Source organism: Polypterus senegalus, chromosome 2, assembly GCF_016835505.1.
Source record: "Polypterus senegalus isolate Bchr_013 chromosome 2, ASM1683550v1, whole genome shotgun sequence".
NCBI classification, from domain to species: domain Eukaryota; kingdom Metazoa; phylum Chordata; class Cladistia; order Polypteriformes; family Polypteridae; genus Polypterus; species Polypterus senegalus.
The window spans coordinates 113,767,676-113,785,336 of NC_053155.1; the positions used below are offsets into that span (position 1 = coordinate 113,767,676).

Sequence of the window (17,661 nt, forward strand, 5' to 3'; positions counted from 1 at the left end):
AGGAAGGGAAAACAGCAAGGGTGTTTTCTTCCTTTATTCTCCACTGCACCACAATCTCCAAGTAATTCTGAGGCCTGTCCAGTATTTAAAGAGCATGCTACACTGATAGATATTTCACCACTGTTAGGAAAGGTAACCAGTGCTGCATTGAAATTTGATTTAGGACAAAGAGATCAGATAGAAGGCAGAGGAGCTGGTGAGTGTGAATGGCAATTGTTGACTAGAGGGCATGAACTGGATATTGGCATATTGGTACTGAGTAAAGAAAGTGTGGAATTAAACAAAGAACAATGGAAATGAAAGGAATTCAAGTGCTTGTGTGTGAAAGGTCTGAATGTGCTAGTGCAAGAATGGCTGAGTTGGAAAGAAAGTGCACCAGTTTAGGAGTTGGTTTGAATGAAACAGGACAAGCCAAAGAACAAAGGATGGGGATGGTGCAGCAGGAAGCTCAGCAGCAAGCCAGGAATGCACAGGGGTGTGAGGTCCTAACAGCTGTGCTAGGGCCAGCAGTAATTAAAAAGCACACACACTTAGGTTCAGTAATTGAAACCTGACTGACCAGTTGTTCAAAAAGACAGCCTATGACTCTCCATGCAATAAAATGGAGAAAAGTGAGCTGGTCTTTAGTAAAGAACACAGGTCAGTTTTAGCAGAAATGCTGGATTTAGAACTTGGGTTCTGGAGAGGTTTCAGCCCACACTTTCAGGTAGTAGTTACCATACAATAAAAAAAGGACACACAGGCAATGAAAAAAAATAGAAGGGTAGCGCAGGAAGACAGGAAATGGAAAACAGTTATTTCTGTTTCAATTTTCTGGCCTTTGCAATAGTGCTACTTCTATTGTAAGGTTTTTATGGACTTTGGTTTGGTGCAGGTAATAAATAGTGAAGGCAATTAGCAGAGTAAAATCCATGCAGGAGATCGGGTTACCATTGGCACATTGGAGTGGCGTGGCACTAGTGCCAAGCTGTTCCAATGAATGCCTGGAAGCAAAGTTTGAGTTTTGGCACCAGGTCGACAACCAAGAAAATGAGATGGACAGAAACTGCTTTGTCACCTTCCATTTTGCAGACCTGCCTACATAGCAGAATGAAAAAGAAAGAGGAAAAGACACAAGACAAAAGCAAAGACTAAAGACAAAGACATGAAGAAGAACTGAAGAGACAGCAAGAAAAGACACTTACTGGGGTTTAAGTGAGTAACAAGTCCACAAGTCATGCAATAATAGGGACTAGTCACAATAGCTATAGTTTAAAAGGAAAGGTTTGTTCATTACTGCAGCAAATTTATATTCCAAGGGGTGGAAACTGAACAAACCAGTTAGGAATGCCAAAATAAGGGGATTAATTTTGGGCTCATAAAGTATACATTCTGGGTATTAATTAATTAAGTGGGATAATTAATATAATTAATAATATTAAGGAAAATGTATACTAAGAAAATTGGTGAACTTTTCAGGAAAGCAGGTGCAGCTGATACATTTGCAAGACATATGGGCTCCGATGTTTAGGTATAGTCTAATTGGGAAAATACGGAAGCCCTGCTGAGATTGTCGGCTGTGGTACAGGCACAGGACCAGTGGGCCAATTCTGAACCTGAGGTGTTTAGCACAATGAGTATGCATATGGTGAGCAAACAACTCTAGGGGTGGCCTACGGGGAATGATGAGAGTTGCATAGCTTTGATGTCTCATGGTGGTGATGCCAGCCTATACTGGTAAAGGCTGATGGCAGTCAAGAGTTGCACCATGGGTAGGAAAGCACAAGAGGCAACTAAGTCAACCCCAAATGTGTGCAGAGGGGCCACAAATGTTGGTTTGTGAACAGTTTATGCAGTGGCACATGTGCTGTCACTTGGGCAGAAGTGGTTGTACTGGCACCTGTGGCATGTTACCTTTCAAATTTTGATGTTAATTGTACAGCTGCATATGCTTAAACAGATAGTTTGGGACAGGGGTCTAATTAGCAGTTAGACAGAGAACAAGTACAGATTAAAAATTCACACAATAGACTAAATTGTAGTGGGCTAGTTTAGTGGAAGGTGTGGGCTTGTCTCATTTTGAACCACCAGATCTGATGACATATGAGACTGCAGAAAGAGTTGAGCAAGCTGGAGCAGATACAAGTCATCAGGAGCGCTTCCAAGTTCTTCAGATTGTCTTTGAAATAAAGAAGATATGTAATGGACAAATGGTCACGGACAACTTTTAACACTGGGAGAGCAAATACTGCCAATCAATGCACAAGTTATGCATCAGACTCTTAAACAATTTAAAGACATTGTTTATAAAGACATTGTACAAAACATTCATCGGGTGGAGTGTTGTGATGTGGATTTTGCATATAACTTGATAAATGTTTTGTATGTCTTTATTTATAATTTAGGCAAACCAAGTGGTGAGAGGTATTCATGTTTGCCTTCCCCACCCCTTTTACGACTGTCTCTTTGTAATTTTATGACAGGATTTGGGGGATGTGTCTTAAACCAGTTTGATCCCCACACAAAGCCAGGTTAGCTTAACATATGGTCTTGGGGGTTGAGGTGTTAAAATGTACTATTTCTCCCATTGGTCTGAGATATGGCTGTTTGGAATTGGCTTGTCTCAGAGGCCTTTAAGTACCATGATGTCCTATTGGTTCTAGGAATTGGAGAGAACATCTATAAATGTACTTGCTCAACCACATTCTCTCTCTCTGACCCACATATGATGAAGAAGCATCTCTCTTGCTAACCTGTGATGATGAAGACAACACAATGAAGAGCACAGCTCAGCAGCCATATTGAACAGACATGTGGCTGAAAGCTGAGTACCAACGATGCCTTAACTGTAACTGCAAGTCTGTGTGCCACCTGAATTACACATCACCATTTTATCAGGTTGTATGGTTGCCAATATTCAAATGTACTTTGCATTTTGTTATTATTTATGAATATTATCAGTAATACATTATTTTATGTGTAACTTAACTCCTGCTTGTCTTTTTACTACATCTAATTGCCTGAGGTTATAGATATAGAAGGGAAGGTGGGGATAAGTTATATACAGTGGTAAGTCTGTGAGATTAGGCATTTTAAGGCTACATATTAATAATACAATAGGGGAAAGTAGAGTAATATATATTACTATACCAAGATAAAACATACCCACATACAGTCCATAAATATTTGGACAGAGACAGCTTTTTTCTAACTTTGATTCTGTACATTCCCTCAATTATTTTTAAACGAAACAACTCAGATGCAGTTGAAGTGCAGACTTTCAGCTTTAATTCAGTGAGTTGAACAAAAAGATTACATAAAAATGTGAGGCAACTAAAGCATTTTTTTAAAACACAAACCCTTTATTTCAGGGGCTCAAAGGTAATTGGACAAATGAAATAACTGGAAATAAAATGTTCATTTCTAATACTTGGTTGAAAACCCTTTGCTGGCAATGACAGCCTGAAGTCTTGAACTCATGGACATCACCAAATGCTGGGTTTCCTCCTTTTTAATGCTCTGCCAGGCCTTTACTGCAGCAGCTTTCAGTTGTTGTTTGTTTGTGGGCCTTTCTGTCCGAAGTTTAGTCTTCAACAAGTGAAATGCATGCTCAATTGGGTTAAGATCAGGTGACTGACTTGGCCATTCAAGAATTTTCCACTTCTTTGCTTTAATAAACTCCTGGGTTGCTTTGGCTGTATGTTTTGGGTCATTGTCCATCTGTATCATGAAACGCCCAATCAATTTGACTGCATTTAGCTGGATTTGAGCAGACAGTATGTCTCTGAACACCTCAGAATTCATTCAGCTCCTTCTGTCCTGTGTCACATCATCAATAAACACTAGTGTCCCAGTGCCACTGGCAGCCATGCACGCCCAAGCCATCACACTGCCTCCACCGTGTTTTACAGATGATGTGGTATGCTTTGGATAATGAGCTGTTCCATGCCTTCTCCATACTTTTTTCTTGCCATCATTCTGGTAGAGGTTGATCTTGGTTTCATCTGTCCAAAGAATGTTTTTCCAGAACTGTGCTGGCTTTTTCAGATGTTCTTTAGCAAAGTCCAATCTAACCTTTCTATTCTTGAGGCTTATGAGTGGCTTGCACCTTGCAGTGCACCCTCTGTATTTACTTTCATGCAGTCTTCTTTTTATGGTAGACTTGGATATCGATACGCCTACCCCCTGGAGAGTGTTGTTCACTAGGTTGGCTGTTGTGAAGGGGTTTCTCTTCACCATGGAAATGATTCTGCGATCATCCACCACTGTTGTCTTCAGTGGACATCCAGGTCTTTTTGCGTTGCTGAGTTCACCAGTGCCTGCATTCTTTCTCAGGATGTACCAAACTGTATATTTTGCCACTCGTAATATTGTAGCAAATTCTCAGATGGGTTTTTTTTCTGTTTTCACAGCTTAAGGATGGCTTCTTTCACCTGCATAGAGAGCTCCTTTGACTGCATATTGTCTGTTCACAGCAAAATCTTCCTCATGCAAGCACCACACCTCAAATCAACTCCAGGCCTTTCATTTGCTTAATTGATAATGACGTAACGACGGACTTGCCCACACCTGCCCATGAAATAGCCTTTAAGTCAATTGTCCAATTACTTTTGAGCCCCTGAAATGAAGGGATTGTGTTAAAAAAATGCTTTAGTTGCCTTTAGTTTATGCAATCTTTTTGCTCAACCCACTGAATTAAAGCTGAAAGTCTGCACTTCATGTTTCAATACTTCTGAGTTGTTTCATTTAAAATTCATTGTGGTAATGTACAGAACCAAAATTAGAAAAAAGTTGTCTCTGTCCAAATATTCATGGACCTAACTGTACTTCTTCCAAAGCGATTCCATCATTTTTATGACTTTAATGAGATGGTACCCTACTGGCATGCAAACTGTCATGTACATCAACTGTCATGTGCAACATTCTTAAGGATTTGCCCATATTTGGTTATATTCACAGCTCCCTATATCCTCATGAGTACTCTGGTCCCTGCTACCGAAAAGTATCTTCATAAAGCCATCACTGGTTTTAAATGAAGTAATATTTTTCAGCTGCCATTAATGCATTGTCATGTAATCAGAAACATACTTTATGTGCAATACTCTTTTCATTTTTTCGATAGATTTTGCTTTCTTATTTGTTACCTAAATAATGAATAATAATAATAAAGCAGAGAGAGATGCACATCTCAAACCACCTGGAAATGACACAGAAGTAACAGTTCCGATTCAGCATGCTTTTTTAAACACCAATAAATAAACAAACAAATAAATAAATAAAATCACAAAATTTACAATTAGAACCAAAACAGAGTCATCTTCATTCATAAAACAAATACTAGTTAAAACTAGCAGCAAGACTGATATAATCAAGAAATAAACAGGACAACACTAATTTAGCAAGAAAGATGTCTAAATTTAAATAAAAAAAAAAAAAACATATGGCTAGACAACAAGCTGCACTGCTCAACAAACCTCCATCACTGAACCTCAATCAGTCCTCCACAAGAAAAATCTGTGAACAAAATCTGAGAACATATGCTTGGGAAAGAGTCTGCCATCTCCGATCCTGTCCTTGTATAACAAATATCCCTAGATTTTTCATCACTTCTTTTCAAGGTGCATAATTTAAGAGACTGTGATTCCTGATAGTTTCCAGTTCAAAGGAGTGGACTAGCTTGTGCTACTAGGAACTTTCAAAACAGAATAACTTGTTTTACAGCTTAAGCAATTTATGGATTCTCAAATTAATCATAGAAATATGAATGTATCACAAATCTTTAATACAAATCAGAACTACATTTCTATTTCAACACACATCATCTGAGGTAGAGTCAGACAACTAACAACAGGTGGGCAAGTTTCAGGTTCAAAGCTGACTTTACACAGAAGCAAAAATATCCTCCTGTCCAGACTAGAATGCAGCATAAAACATTAGAAAAGCAGCTTTTTTGTGGTCTATGCAGTTACAAACAAGTCTAAGTTATTCAACTATCCATCCATCCATTATCCAACCTGCTCTATCCTAACTACAGGGTCATGGGGGTCTGCTGGAGCCAATCCCAGCCAACACAGGGCGCAAGGCAGAAAACAAACCCCATGCAGGGCGCCAGCCCACCACAAGGCGCGCACACATATACACAGCAAGCATACACTAGGGACAATTTAGGATCTAACCTGCATGTCTTTGGACTGTGGGAGGAAACCAGAGCACCCGGAGGAAACCCACGCAGACATGGGGAGAACATGCAAACTCCACGTAGGGAGGACCGGGGAAGCGAACCCGGGTCTCCTAACTGCGAGGCAGCAGCGCTACCACTGCACCACCATGCTGCCCATTATTCAACTAATTAAAATAAATAATTAACAAGAAAATACAAAACACTTCACATGGAACTATGTTTTATTAGTTTGTATGTACAGTATGTCAAAAGAAAACATTTCAGAAAGTGACGGATATAATTAATGTTGAAACCAGTGGCTGCTATACAGGTGTAGTCATTGAAATATTTAAGCAATTACTGTAACATCCCTCCAAGAATGATGATATTTAAGGCTGGGGATATACTTAACACTACGCGACACATGAGCTTGAGGAGGCTGCTGCTATGCACGCAGAGTATTGTCTATAACTGCATGCATACTTTAAGTAAATTTGGAGGATTCCAGCAGGTGTCAGTGCAAGAAACCATCATGGGGAGAAAACAATGTCCAGCTTCGTTATGTTATGAGTTGAGGGAAATAGATATTAAAAAATAAAAATTATTTGCATTCTGATGCAATTGCAAAGGTAAAAAAAAAAAAAAAAGGCACACATTGTCAAGACAGTATGCAACACTTTTATTTCCTATATGAGAAATAGAAGATGAAAAGCACCATGAATAAATTCACATCAGCGTTTTAAGTCTGGCGATTTGCTTAACCGCATCCAACCATTCATCAACCATGAAAGCACACAGATTGATCCTGTTGGAGCTGCAAGCCTGCCATCACATGTTGACGGTAAACAACGATGCTGATGTCATGTACCAAAACTTGCACACACATGCCACCTATATTTTCTCTGGTACTGCAACTAATGCACACATTCCATTAATTTCTGAGGACTCATCAAATGCTGAGCATGAAATATAAACTGGCCCTTAAAACATCTAGTAGACTCAGTATCTCAGCTTCTCCCACTGCTGTCTATGGCAGAAAGGGCAAATTGTTGAAGCACATTTTGCAGAAACTTCAGTGATGAAGAGTGCTGAACTCCTGGCGTTTTACACTAAAAAGTGTCTAAAATGATGCTGACATAAAAGTCAAACAGAAGCATATCCACGGCCAGAGGCATCTGTAGTGGAAAAGACAAACTTAACAGCCTTGAAGCTTATGTATTGATTTCAGATACAAGCAATCCAGAGGAAATGTTTATTTAACAGTCATTCACTGAAAATAATCACGGACAGGGACATTATGGTCAGCTTCAGGTTCCTAAACTCTATCATATCAAAGATGGCATTTTTTGGTAAAGTAATCTAAAGAGCAGAAACTGTAGAAGAAAAAAGAAAAGACATTTGGTCACATGAGTTCTTTTGCATCTTTTTCTCAGTAAGCAGACAAGTACAAGTGGGTCACTCAGCAACAATACCCTACAGGCCAAAATCCTCATTTACTACATTGTGCACTGGTAGCTCCATTAAGGAGTTTTTTTTTATTTTTTTATTATTTTTTTTTTTTAAATATCCTTGGTATGGTCTAGGTTCACAGATTCCTTTAGAAAGGCTGATTAATACCAATAAACATAACAAACAGTGGTAATGTTCAGGAGGACAATGCTACCATCTATATGGCACAAGTGTTTAATAAATGATTTGAAAGGCAAGACAATAGCATAAACCATAAAAAAACTGAATCCCTGAGTTAACCTTATGTTTTACTTGATAAATAACATAAGTTAAATTTTAGTAGGACATTTTGATTCAAGGAAGGCTGAGGTTCAATACTTCCTTCTGGGAATATAATTAATGTGGCCATGATGACAGTTATTTGGGGATCAATCTACCATCTCACCCATGAAGTAACCACTATTCAAAGTACCCTTACTTAAGAGCTATAAAATCCCTATGCTTTAAGCTCTATAAAAAATATCCATGGAATTATTGCCGATAATTCTCTTTTAAATAAGCAAATCTAAAAATGAACTTAACTCCTTTACTAATTCAACTTACTCTTTAGTTCAACCATGGAGTACTATACCAGTGGCTAAATACAATCTCAAGTTCAGTTTTAGCGGTACATAAAAACATAAAATAACTGGAAATCTACTATGTATATATTTCTGGAGTAGACATTATTTTTTATTTCCAGCAGATACAACACTAATTAATTATTTATTGATCAAGCAAAGCCACAATCACTATAATACATAAGGTACACATTAAGCAATTATGCCAGCAGCAGTCTCAACTGCCATAAGTTTGTTCTATTCCACAGCTTACCTTGACCTAACAATGACTTCCATTACTTTTTTTTTTTTAAATTCCCAATTCCAACTCCATAGGTTCAACACCCTAACAATTAACTATGTCAAAAGAAAGAAAGAAAACAACGAGTCTGGCATTTATGACACTTACATGTTAAAGTATCTGGTCATTGTTGTAGGTTGGGATATTTTATGAAGGGATTGTAATACTTTATTGAAAAAGCTTTAATGTGTACTTATAGAAACATGGAATTGTAAGAAATGCTTGTTGATGTTCTTCTGTTCACAGATTTAGAATGGACTCATTTAAAAACAAGAAACAAAGATTCAACTTCTTTTATCAGTGTACCTGAAAGAAGTCCATCTGTGTGTGGGTGCCAACACTCTCACAAATACACAAATATACAGTATTAAAACCATATCCTATGGGTTCCAAGAAATCAACCTGCTTACAATATTAAAAAATATATAATCTACAACTAAAAGTCACTGAAAGTTACACTTAGAAAATACATACTTTTATTAAACAAATTTACTTCTACTACATCTATCTGTAAAAGTTATATATGAAAGTCTGTTTCAGATATCCTTATACAGAAGGCGATTTAAAATGTCATGATTGTCTTTTTTTCCTGGTACTGATCAGACTTCCCTACCGCAAGCATCTTTAAAAATATATACTGTAATTCCCTTAAATCTTACCAGTGTGCCATGCCTTGTACAACTACTGTATCAAGGTGCCTATATGACATGCTAACTATATGCCAAAACCACCTCAATCTGCTCCTCCTAATCCAGTGAAAGAGCAAGTCTACTCCAAGCTCCTCCCATACTGCTAAGTCCCCAACCTTGTCAGGGAGGGTAGCTCAGTTTTACAGATCAGTTTTATAACCGATTATGAATCTGGTTGGAACTAAAACCTGCAACTACACTGCATCCCCAGGATTGAATTTTAGAACCACTGATCTAAACAAACACATTGGAAAAAAATAGTGTAATTTTTTAGGCCCATCTCAATTATTACATAATACCATGATTGCAATTATTTGAGCCAACTGAGATTTTTTTTGCATAATCGTTAGAATCGTTTTCATTCATCTGTATTATGACAGGGAAATGTTGCATTTCCATCATTATTTTCACATTATTTTCCACCATGTTGCATTTGACCAGTGCTTGTTTAATGACATCCAGTGTTGGGGAATGTTACTTTTAAAAATCACTTTGTTACATTACTTGTTACTTGCAAAAAAGTATCTAAATATGTTACTTATTATAAAAATGTAACGTGTTACAAACTGTGTCTTTGCATTACCCTTTCTTCTTTAATATGAAAAACTGCACATTTCACAGGCTAGCATAACCCCAAGAACCTTATTGAAACCAGATTAAATTTAGCCCTCAGTACATGTTGGAGTATATGTATACTTATAACTTCTGTTCAAGATTTTTTCACTTAAGGCATCCACACTGGTCATGAGACCTTCTTGACAAAAATGACATCAGATGCGGCGACATTTCGCCATTCACGCTCTGGGTTTTCCAACGTGGTGAATTTTGAGGGGAGACTGGTTATGTGGGTGTCAGAATGATGAATGTTGGGCTAAATTTAATCCCACTAGTCATCAAAGAGCTAGATGAGCATGCAAAAATATTTGATGTGCATCTCTTCACAAGAACATTATATATCTCATCAATTTACCACGTTTGGTTAATGGGCCTGACACTCCACCTTCTCTTTTTCTTCTTCAAGCCAATAACAAGAGGCACAACTACTCTTCCTATCAGAAGAGTCTCACTTCATCTACTGTGACATTGGCCAAACAGTCACACCTGCTGATTAGCACAATATAAACGTGCAGATCAAATGGGCTGCCACAAGTATGGTTTTGGTCACTGACCTCGCTCAGGCTTCACGCTAAAGTATAAAATAGGCTTTACTCTTATAGCAGGTGACAAAATAATGTGTTTTTTTTTTGTTTTTTTAAAGAGGTGTGAATAATTTTCTGTAGTAATACCAGAATGCATATCAGTTGTTTGTTTGTTTAAGTAATGCAGGCGTTTTTACTCAAGAAAACACGTACTGATTTACATTACTCGTTATTTTAAAAAGTAAGCAAGATTCCCTATAATCGCAAAGTTAACAAGAAAATACATGTGAATTTGTGCATCAAGTACTGCCTCTAAGAAAATGTTCAGTATGGCTAGCAACATTGTGACCCCAGGGATATTGCTCTCAGGATTAACTATGGTTTTGGATGACAGGGATATGGCCCATTTTGGCCACAGTGCATTATTTATTTTGATTATGGTACCTTGGTTATTTTTCATGTCATATCTGCTACAATATATGTTTACAAAGCCTAAAAGGCAAACAAAAATGCAATTTTACTTATATGTTCCAAAGTTCAATGTCAATACGTAGCTCTTCTTCATAAGGTGTATGTGTATTATTAAACTATTATTAGGCTTACTCTATAAATAGTGTTATAAAATGGGCAGAAAAAGACAACTAAAATCATAAATTGCAATTATGTGTATGACATTTAATTGTCAACTAACATTTGATGATTGTGATAGGCTTAAATGTTAGATTTAAAAAAGTACATTGAATGCATATAATAAAATTGTTTTAATAAAAAATTACTTTATTAGGCTTAACAAAATCATTGATGCGGAAGCAACATAATATATTTTGTAAAATACATTAAATGTTTTCATGTTCTGTTAATTATACCAAACCAGAATGACTTATGTCAATAAAACATAGTGCTGTATTGTTTTACTTTTTTTTTTAAGTAAACGTATGAGGCAAAGAAAAAGATGCTTTTGTGATGTAGGGTGGGCAACAAATTTGGCAGTCTACAGGCAACAAGAAATTTGGCAGTGTACAAGCAAAAAACCTATTATAAAGCAGCTTCTACAACTACACAAAACTCAAAAAATTAATTCAATTAATTTTTTCGGAATATTGTAACTCCCTGGGACCACAATGTAACATAAGGGATATATCCTTATGGAAATATAAGATAGTCACGTACATAAAACTTAAAATCAGCTTAATTCAATATTTTTTTTTCAACTTGATTTAATTGTGTTAATGTGACATCTAAGAGAATTATGTCAAGGTAAATAGAAAATATATCATACCAACAAACATGATTATTTTAAGTTATATTAACTTAAATTTAATAAAAAAAGGTGAACAGCTCTATATTTTCATTTTTTCACTGCACAGAGAATTAAGTTGTTTGACAAATTTAATTAAAACACAAAACTAAAAATATATTTTTTACTGAATATGCATTTTGTATTGTTTGAAGCACTAACAGAGTAATGATGAAAATGAACTCTTATCTGAATGTTTTTATAAATTTTCTTCAGAACTATTAAGAAACTTAGAAAGTTCCTATATGTTTCCTTTTACACCCTGTATACACATTCACACTAAAACGTTTATTTAACAAGTATTATATGGGGGGGCACCGTGACACAGTGGCTAGACCGGTTGCCTCAGCCATTCAGGGTGTTGGGTTTGAAGCTTAGGCCTGGGTGTTATCAGCGTGGAATGTGCATGTTCTTCCATATGTGTACAGCATACATTTTCCACCACATAAATGCATGCACGACAAAAGATACACATTAGGCTGGCTGGCAGTTCAAAATTATATCCATGTGAGTGGAATCTGTAAAGGAATGGCACCGTGTCTGTCAATCTTGAATTGCATAACACAGAGAACACCAGGAGCTGTAGTAGGACTGGGCCAGCCCTGGGTGATTCCAAGATAAGTGAAGTCAGAAACGAAATTTTGAAAATTGACCCATTATTTGAACTACTTTTTAAATGTTGTTCTTATTAACTATCATGTTTGCTTTTCAAATGATTCTATTAACTCTAATCTACAACAGTTTTCCTGTGTTAAATAATGGATGGATTTCTATTTACTTCTACATATTATTGAAACTATTCTTAACCATACTCCCAATATAACTTAATTTTTCCAGAACGTTTTGAATCCATGAAAGTCTCAATTCAAAGTGACTGCATCTAAACAATCATTTGATACATAATGGTACTCTCATACACAGTAAGTTTAATGAACTCTACTAAAATATATTTAAAACCATACATATAACCAGACTAGAAATTAATTAAATGGGTTTAGGAATATGGCATTATGAATAGAACTTTGCAACAATCTACAGTGACCAAGACCTGAAATACAGTGAAAAAAAGAAAAACAAAAACCAGTATCTTCAGTCACAATGACTCTACTCTCTCAGCAACAGTATGAAGTTCACGAACACTGTTACTAAAATACATCATACAGTAATACAAAACAGTTTTAAAAACCAAAAGGATACAATGTATACAGGTCTACATATGTTACAGTTAAAATTAAAATCCTGCCCTAAACAAACTATCTACATCAGACTGAATTTATATTAAAAGATATTTTTCATATTTTGGATTTATTTCAAGCAAAGGCTAAAAATGTAGGTATCAAACTTAATCATATTACTCATCAATTATTCAGTTATTGTTCATTTAAAAAAAAACATGGATTACAACACAAAGTTGTATGCCAAGAATAGGATTCAAAATAAAATAAACTTTAAAAAAGGAAAAAGAAAAAAGTACAACTGACAGATACCTGGAGTCACTAAAAAGGGCTTTTGACAGCCACACACCATCAAAACGAAATATGCTTTTAAAGTCCTGAGTACACACTACAAAAATAAAAATACTGACCCACTCAAGTCCTTAGATATGAACTAATAAATGTCACAACTGCCAGTAATTTTGGCATAAACTTTGCAGACCCTCCACAAAAGCACTGCACTCAATTAACCTCTGTGAATGTTTAGAGCGTGCTGGGCGCTGGAGAGAAAGTGAAATGGATTAAAAGAACTTCCTAAAGTCGAGACCTGTCAAAACTCGGCTCGGTTTATCTGAAGCCACCACAATCAAGGGTCACAAGTAGATGGGTGGGTGACTTGCAAAAATCAACAGATCAGACAGAGGCGAGGTAAAAAAAGGTGCGTTCCACCGTGGAATAAATCCAGGAAAACCAACATCATTTATATTAGGGGATTTCTTTCCTTTTTAGAACGCTAACGTTGCCAAATATTACAAAGCAAGTACACACGGGTACGATCAAAGGTTATTCATGCAAAGTGAAACACACTTTCATTAAGGCATTTTGTAACCAGGGAACTTAGTTATTGGCACAGAGCTAAAATGCAAAATAGCACGTCCACAATAGAAGGTACTTTCTGACACATTAAATAGAGTTTTGACATTTATGTTTTGGCAGAAGCTTGAAGAATCTGGAATGCTGAAATGGCCAGGTATTAGACCGATGCTAAAACATCTAAACACAGGTCAATCTCGTTTAATTGTTACAACCATCATTGTAAATACACATCGTAAGCTCTCGAAGTAGACCAGAAATCGCGAGAATCACCGCCGATTGTGGGCTCAACGATCAGCTCCAAGGTTCCGACGTGGGCCTCCGATACTTCCCAGTCCGAACCACCGATATTAAGTCACTTCAGCGCTCCAAGCAGCGTTTACTCGTGAGGCCGGTCAGTCAGCTCCGTTCACAAATAATAATAAGCAGAAGGTAAATAAATACATAAATAAAAGGAGGTTACTTACAATCCAAGTGTTTCTTTTTAGGTCCCATGATTTCGTGTGTGGTGGCCTTGCACACAGTTTTGGAGACAGCAGACCCGGTAACACTGTGTTGAGCTGCGGTTATCCTGTCTGTAATGCTTTGGCCAGACATCTTCGTCTTTTAAATAATGGGGATTAAATATGGAATGTCTTTTTTTTCTCAATATTTTCAAGATTCCACTGGGGGGGTCCAACGGTTCTATTCGGACAGCTTTCCCCCCCTCTCCCCCCCCAAGCAGAAATCACCAGTAAGAAAAAACTGACTGTATTCAGGGCAGAGCAAAATGACATCCCCCTCGCCAAAAAACAAAACAAAAAAAAAAAATCAAAAAACACAACTGTAAATATCCTCAGTGGCTGGTCCAATCACGGCAATAGGAATACAGTCTCAGTGCTTTCAATATTTCTGACAGATGAGTATGCTTATAAAAAGAATGTATCTTGATTTGTTTGTAGGTCCCCTCTCTCTCTTTCACCACTTCCCTGTATTTCCACTTCCACTCTCTCTCTCTCTCTCTCTCTCTTTTCTTCACTCACTCACTCACTCACTCTCTCTCTCTCACTCACTCACTCACTCACTTACTTTACTCTCCCTCCTCCCCTTGTGTCTGCCTCTAGTCTTCCCTGTCACCTCCCACTGCTGGGTTTAAATGGACCGGAGGCTCGCAAGAAAATGGCGGGTCCACTTCCTCCTCACCGCCCGGAGCCTCCCAAATGGTTTTTTTTTCGAAAACAGCGCCTGGGAATCTGAAGCCATTTTGGCTCCAAGAGACTTTCGGTCAAGGAGAGAAATTAGTGAAAAGGGTGTGAGCCAAAATGGCGTACGCGGCCACGTGGTTTCTACAGTAGCTTTCCCATAATGTGCCACACGGGAATTCTTCGAAATGACGTGTTCCAATCCTCTATTATTTACTATAGCATGTCTTAAACAATAAACACAGCAGGCTACATACCTAAGGCTTCAGATATGAAATGAACGTCAGCATTGAATAAATTTGTTCCAAAAGTGCATTTTTAAATTCAACATTACCCACAATGAAGCTGAACAGGTAACCAATGTGCGCCCTTTTAGTTTTAGACATCTTCTATCAGACTATCAAAATCGACAGCTTTATAGTAAATAGTAAAAGCACTTCATTATTTGAAATGAATACCAAAAAGAAACATGTTAGAAAATGTAGGTGTGATAACAGTTTTTAAAGTAGGAGCATTTTTATATAATAATTACATATGAGTGCTTTCAAGTCACTTCAACTTTTTTGTCTAGTGCCACCTGACTCACTGGTACAAGAAAAACAAATACGTATGATACACTGCTCAACTCATCTTGATGTCTAGTTTTGGCTCTCTAGACCAGAAAACCCCTCATTTTTAGGCCATATTTGGACCACAATTTAAGCATGAAATTATACCCTTATGGTAAAGAGTAAACCAACGGATGTCTTCAACAAAAATAATCAGAAGCACTTGAAGTTGTGCATGCCACATCAACTGACCCCTTGGGTTAACACTCTAATGGGATACGAGAAGTCAAAGTTACTCCTTTTCACAAAACTTTGAAAACCTGGGGGGTCAGCAATATATGCATGTAGAGCATCATTTTCTGCTATTTCAATGTTGCTCATCACATAAATGAGCATATTTGTGATATCTAATTCTTTACTGATGGTCCTAGCCCTCTATCCCAGAAGGTTAATAGTGGAAAATTTCAAACATAAGCATGTGTGTGTGTGGCTGGCATTATTTTGGACTGAAGTTCAGTGATTATCAAAATGATGCTATTTTACATCCTTTACTTGAGTTTAAAGCCTTTATGGACCTTTGTCAGTGAAAGATGACAGATGTTCTATTGGAGGGTGACAAATGACACATTTCTGTTACATGAAGAATGTTTACTTTTAAACTAAAGCACACATGTTTATATTTCAAATATGACAGAATCTTTTTCTACTGCATGAATTAAATCATTACATTTCTTACAAACACCCGGACTAAGGCAGTTTAGGGTAATTCTGACTTTTTTTTTGCTTATTTATCTAATTAAAGGCAATGGTGTCACATTTTTGGTTATTAAATATTATTGTCACTTTAATAATAAAACTGATAACAGGATATAATTACATATAGTGACAAAATACATCAAAAATATGTGCTATTACCATATTTTACAATATAATGTAGTTAAAAATCAAGCCCAAACAGGCTTTTGGTGGCTAAGTCCTAATTCAAGTGTTGTAAAAACTGCATCAATTGATGTGATTGTTTGTTGTTGGATGAGGATGATCTATGGCAAACTGTAATTTAGATGTTTTAAACATAACATTTTCGACAGATGTACTAAATAGACAGTTAAAATTCTGGTGCAAAGTACAGGAGTTTCTAAAGAGCCTAGAAGTCCCAAATTAAACCAATGGAGTAGACCCCTTGAAAACGTGTTGGAAATCCTTGAAAAATATTTCTTAAAAATATTCTCATAGAGAATACAGATTGGATAGCATTACAGCCAAGATGAATGGTGTACCCTTACCCCAGTGGGAAGTCATGGAAGGACAGAGCAGAGAGATGAACATCCAGACCAGGATGGTCTCTATTCTTTTATCCTGTACAGAGGATAATACAATTTAGGGATAGGATGTGACTGTCTTGCATAGAGCCGTGTTTCCCCAATACACTGGGTGGCAGCATCCCTGAGGAGTAGCTGACATTTGCACACCCGCTGGGCTGCATGGGAGCTGAGAGCAGCCATGGTGGGGTCATTGGGGGAGCTAATAGAGGATTCTGTTGGCAGGAAGCTTCCCTGTCATCTTGGGGTTCTGCGTGTATCCAGTGCTGTCTTTGGTCTAATTGTTTCTGTGGTTAGGGTCCTGAGACTCCCCATGTAGGGCACAATATTTTAAATATCACTCACTACCCATTACTGGGTTTTTGACAAACAGCTTATCACAGGTGGTGCAGGAACACAGCTGTCTGTAAGCTTTTAACAGGCTGGGCGGACCTAGATGATTAGGTGGTAGCAGCCTGTCAAAACCATTGAAGAAGAGCACATCCTTTGAAAGCCTTGGGCTGGTTCATGAAACATTCAGCAGTGCTTTTTAAATGGGAGTTTGTGATATTTCAAAAATGTGTACAGCATCCTTTATTTAAGATATAACAACGAAAAAATAACTTTCCCTTGCATATTTCTTTGAAGAATGAATGTACAAAATTTCACTGGTACTGATTTGTTTTATAGGAGACCGACAGACAGACACACAGACTCGAAATGACAGTAGATGCCTTCATATTTTATGTGAATGTACCTAAAATGATGCTCCCTCTGGAGAAATCCATCAATTTTATAAAGTGTTCTTCCCACTGCAGGGTTCTGAGAGCTGATGGATAAAACAGGGATACTGGGTATAAGAAAAAATCCAAATCAGTCCATTTCAACACACACTCACACTTATATCCATACTCACAGCTGTATTACAGCCAGGGTGTATTCCCAGACTTGTGTTTAGTGTCATACTTCACTGTTGTTTTGCAACTTTAAATCA

The 17,661-nt window shown here is 37.2% G+C and overlaps 1 protein-coding gene across 22 annotated transcripts in view; it reads right to left on the reverse strand.

Annotated features, from left to right (window-relative positions):
* Positions 1 to 14,853, reverse strand: part of picalma (phosphatidylinositol binding clathrin assembly protein a) — a 161,666-nt gene extending 146,813 nt beyond the window's left edge. For 4 of the 22 annotated variants that reach the window (XM_039744421.1, XM_039744420.1, XM_039744407.1 and 1 more), the window contains exon 1: positions 14,108 to 14,846. In XM_039744421.1, the coding sequence (XP_039600355.1) occupies positions 14,108 to 14,237 (130 nt within the window). In that variant the 5' untranslated portion in view covers positions 14,238 to 14,846. Of the gene's footprint in view, positions 1 to 14,107 lie in introns of all 22 variants that reach the window. The other 18 variants (XM_039744415.1, XM_039744406.1, XM_039744408.1 and 15 more) reach the window with 10 other exon arrangements.
* Positions 14,854 to 17,661: the final 2,808 nt, after the last annotated feature.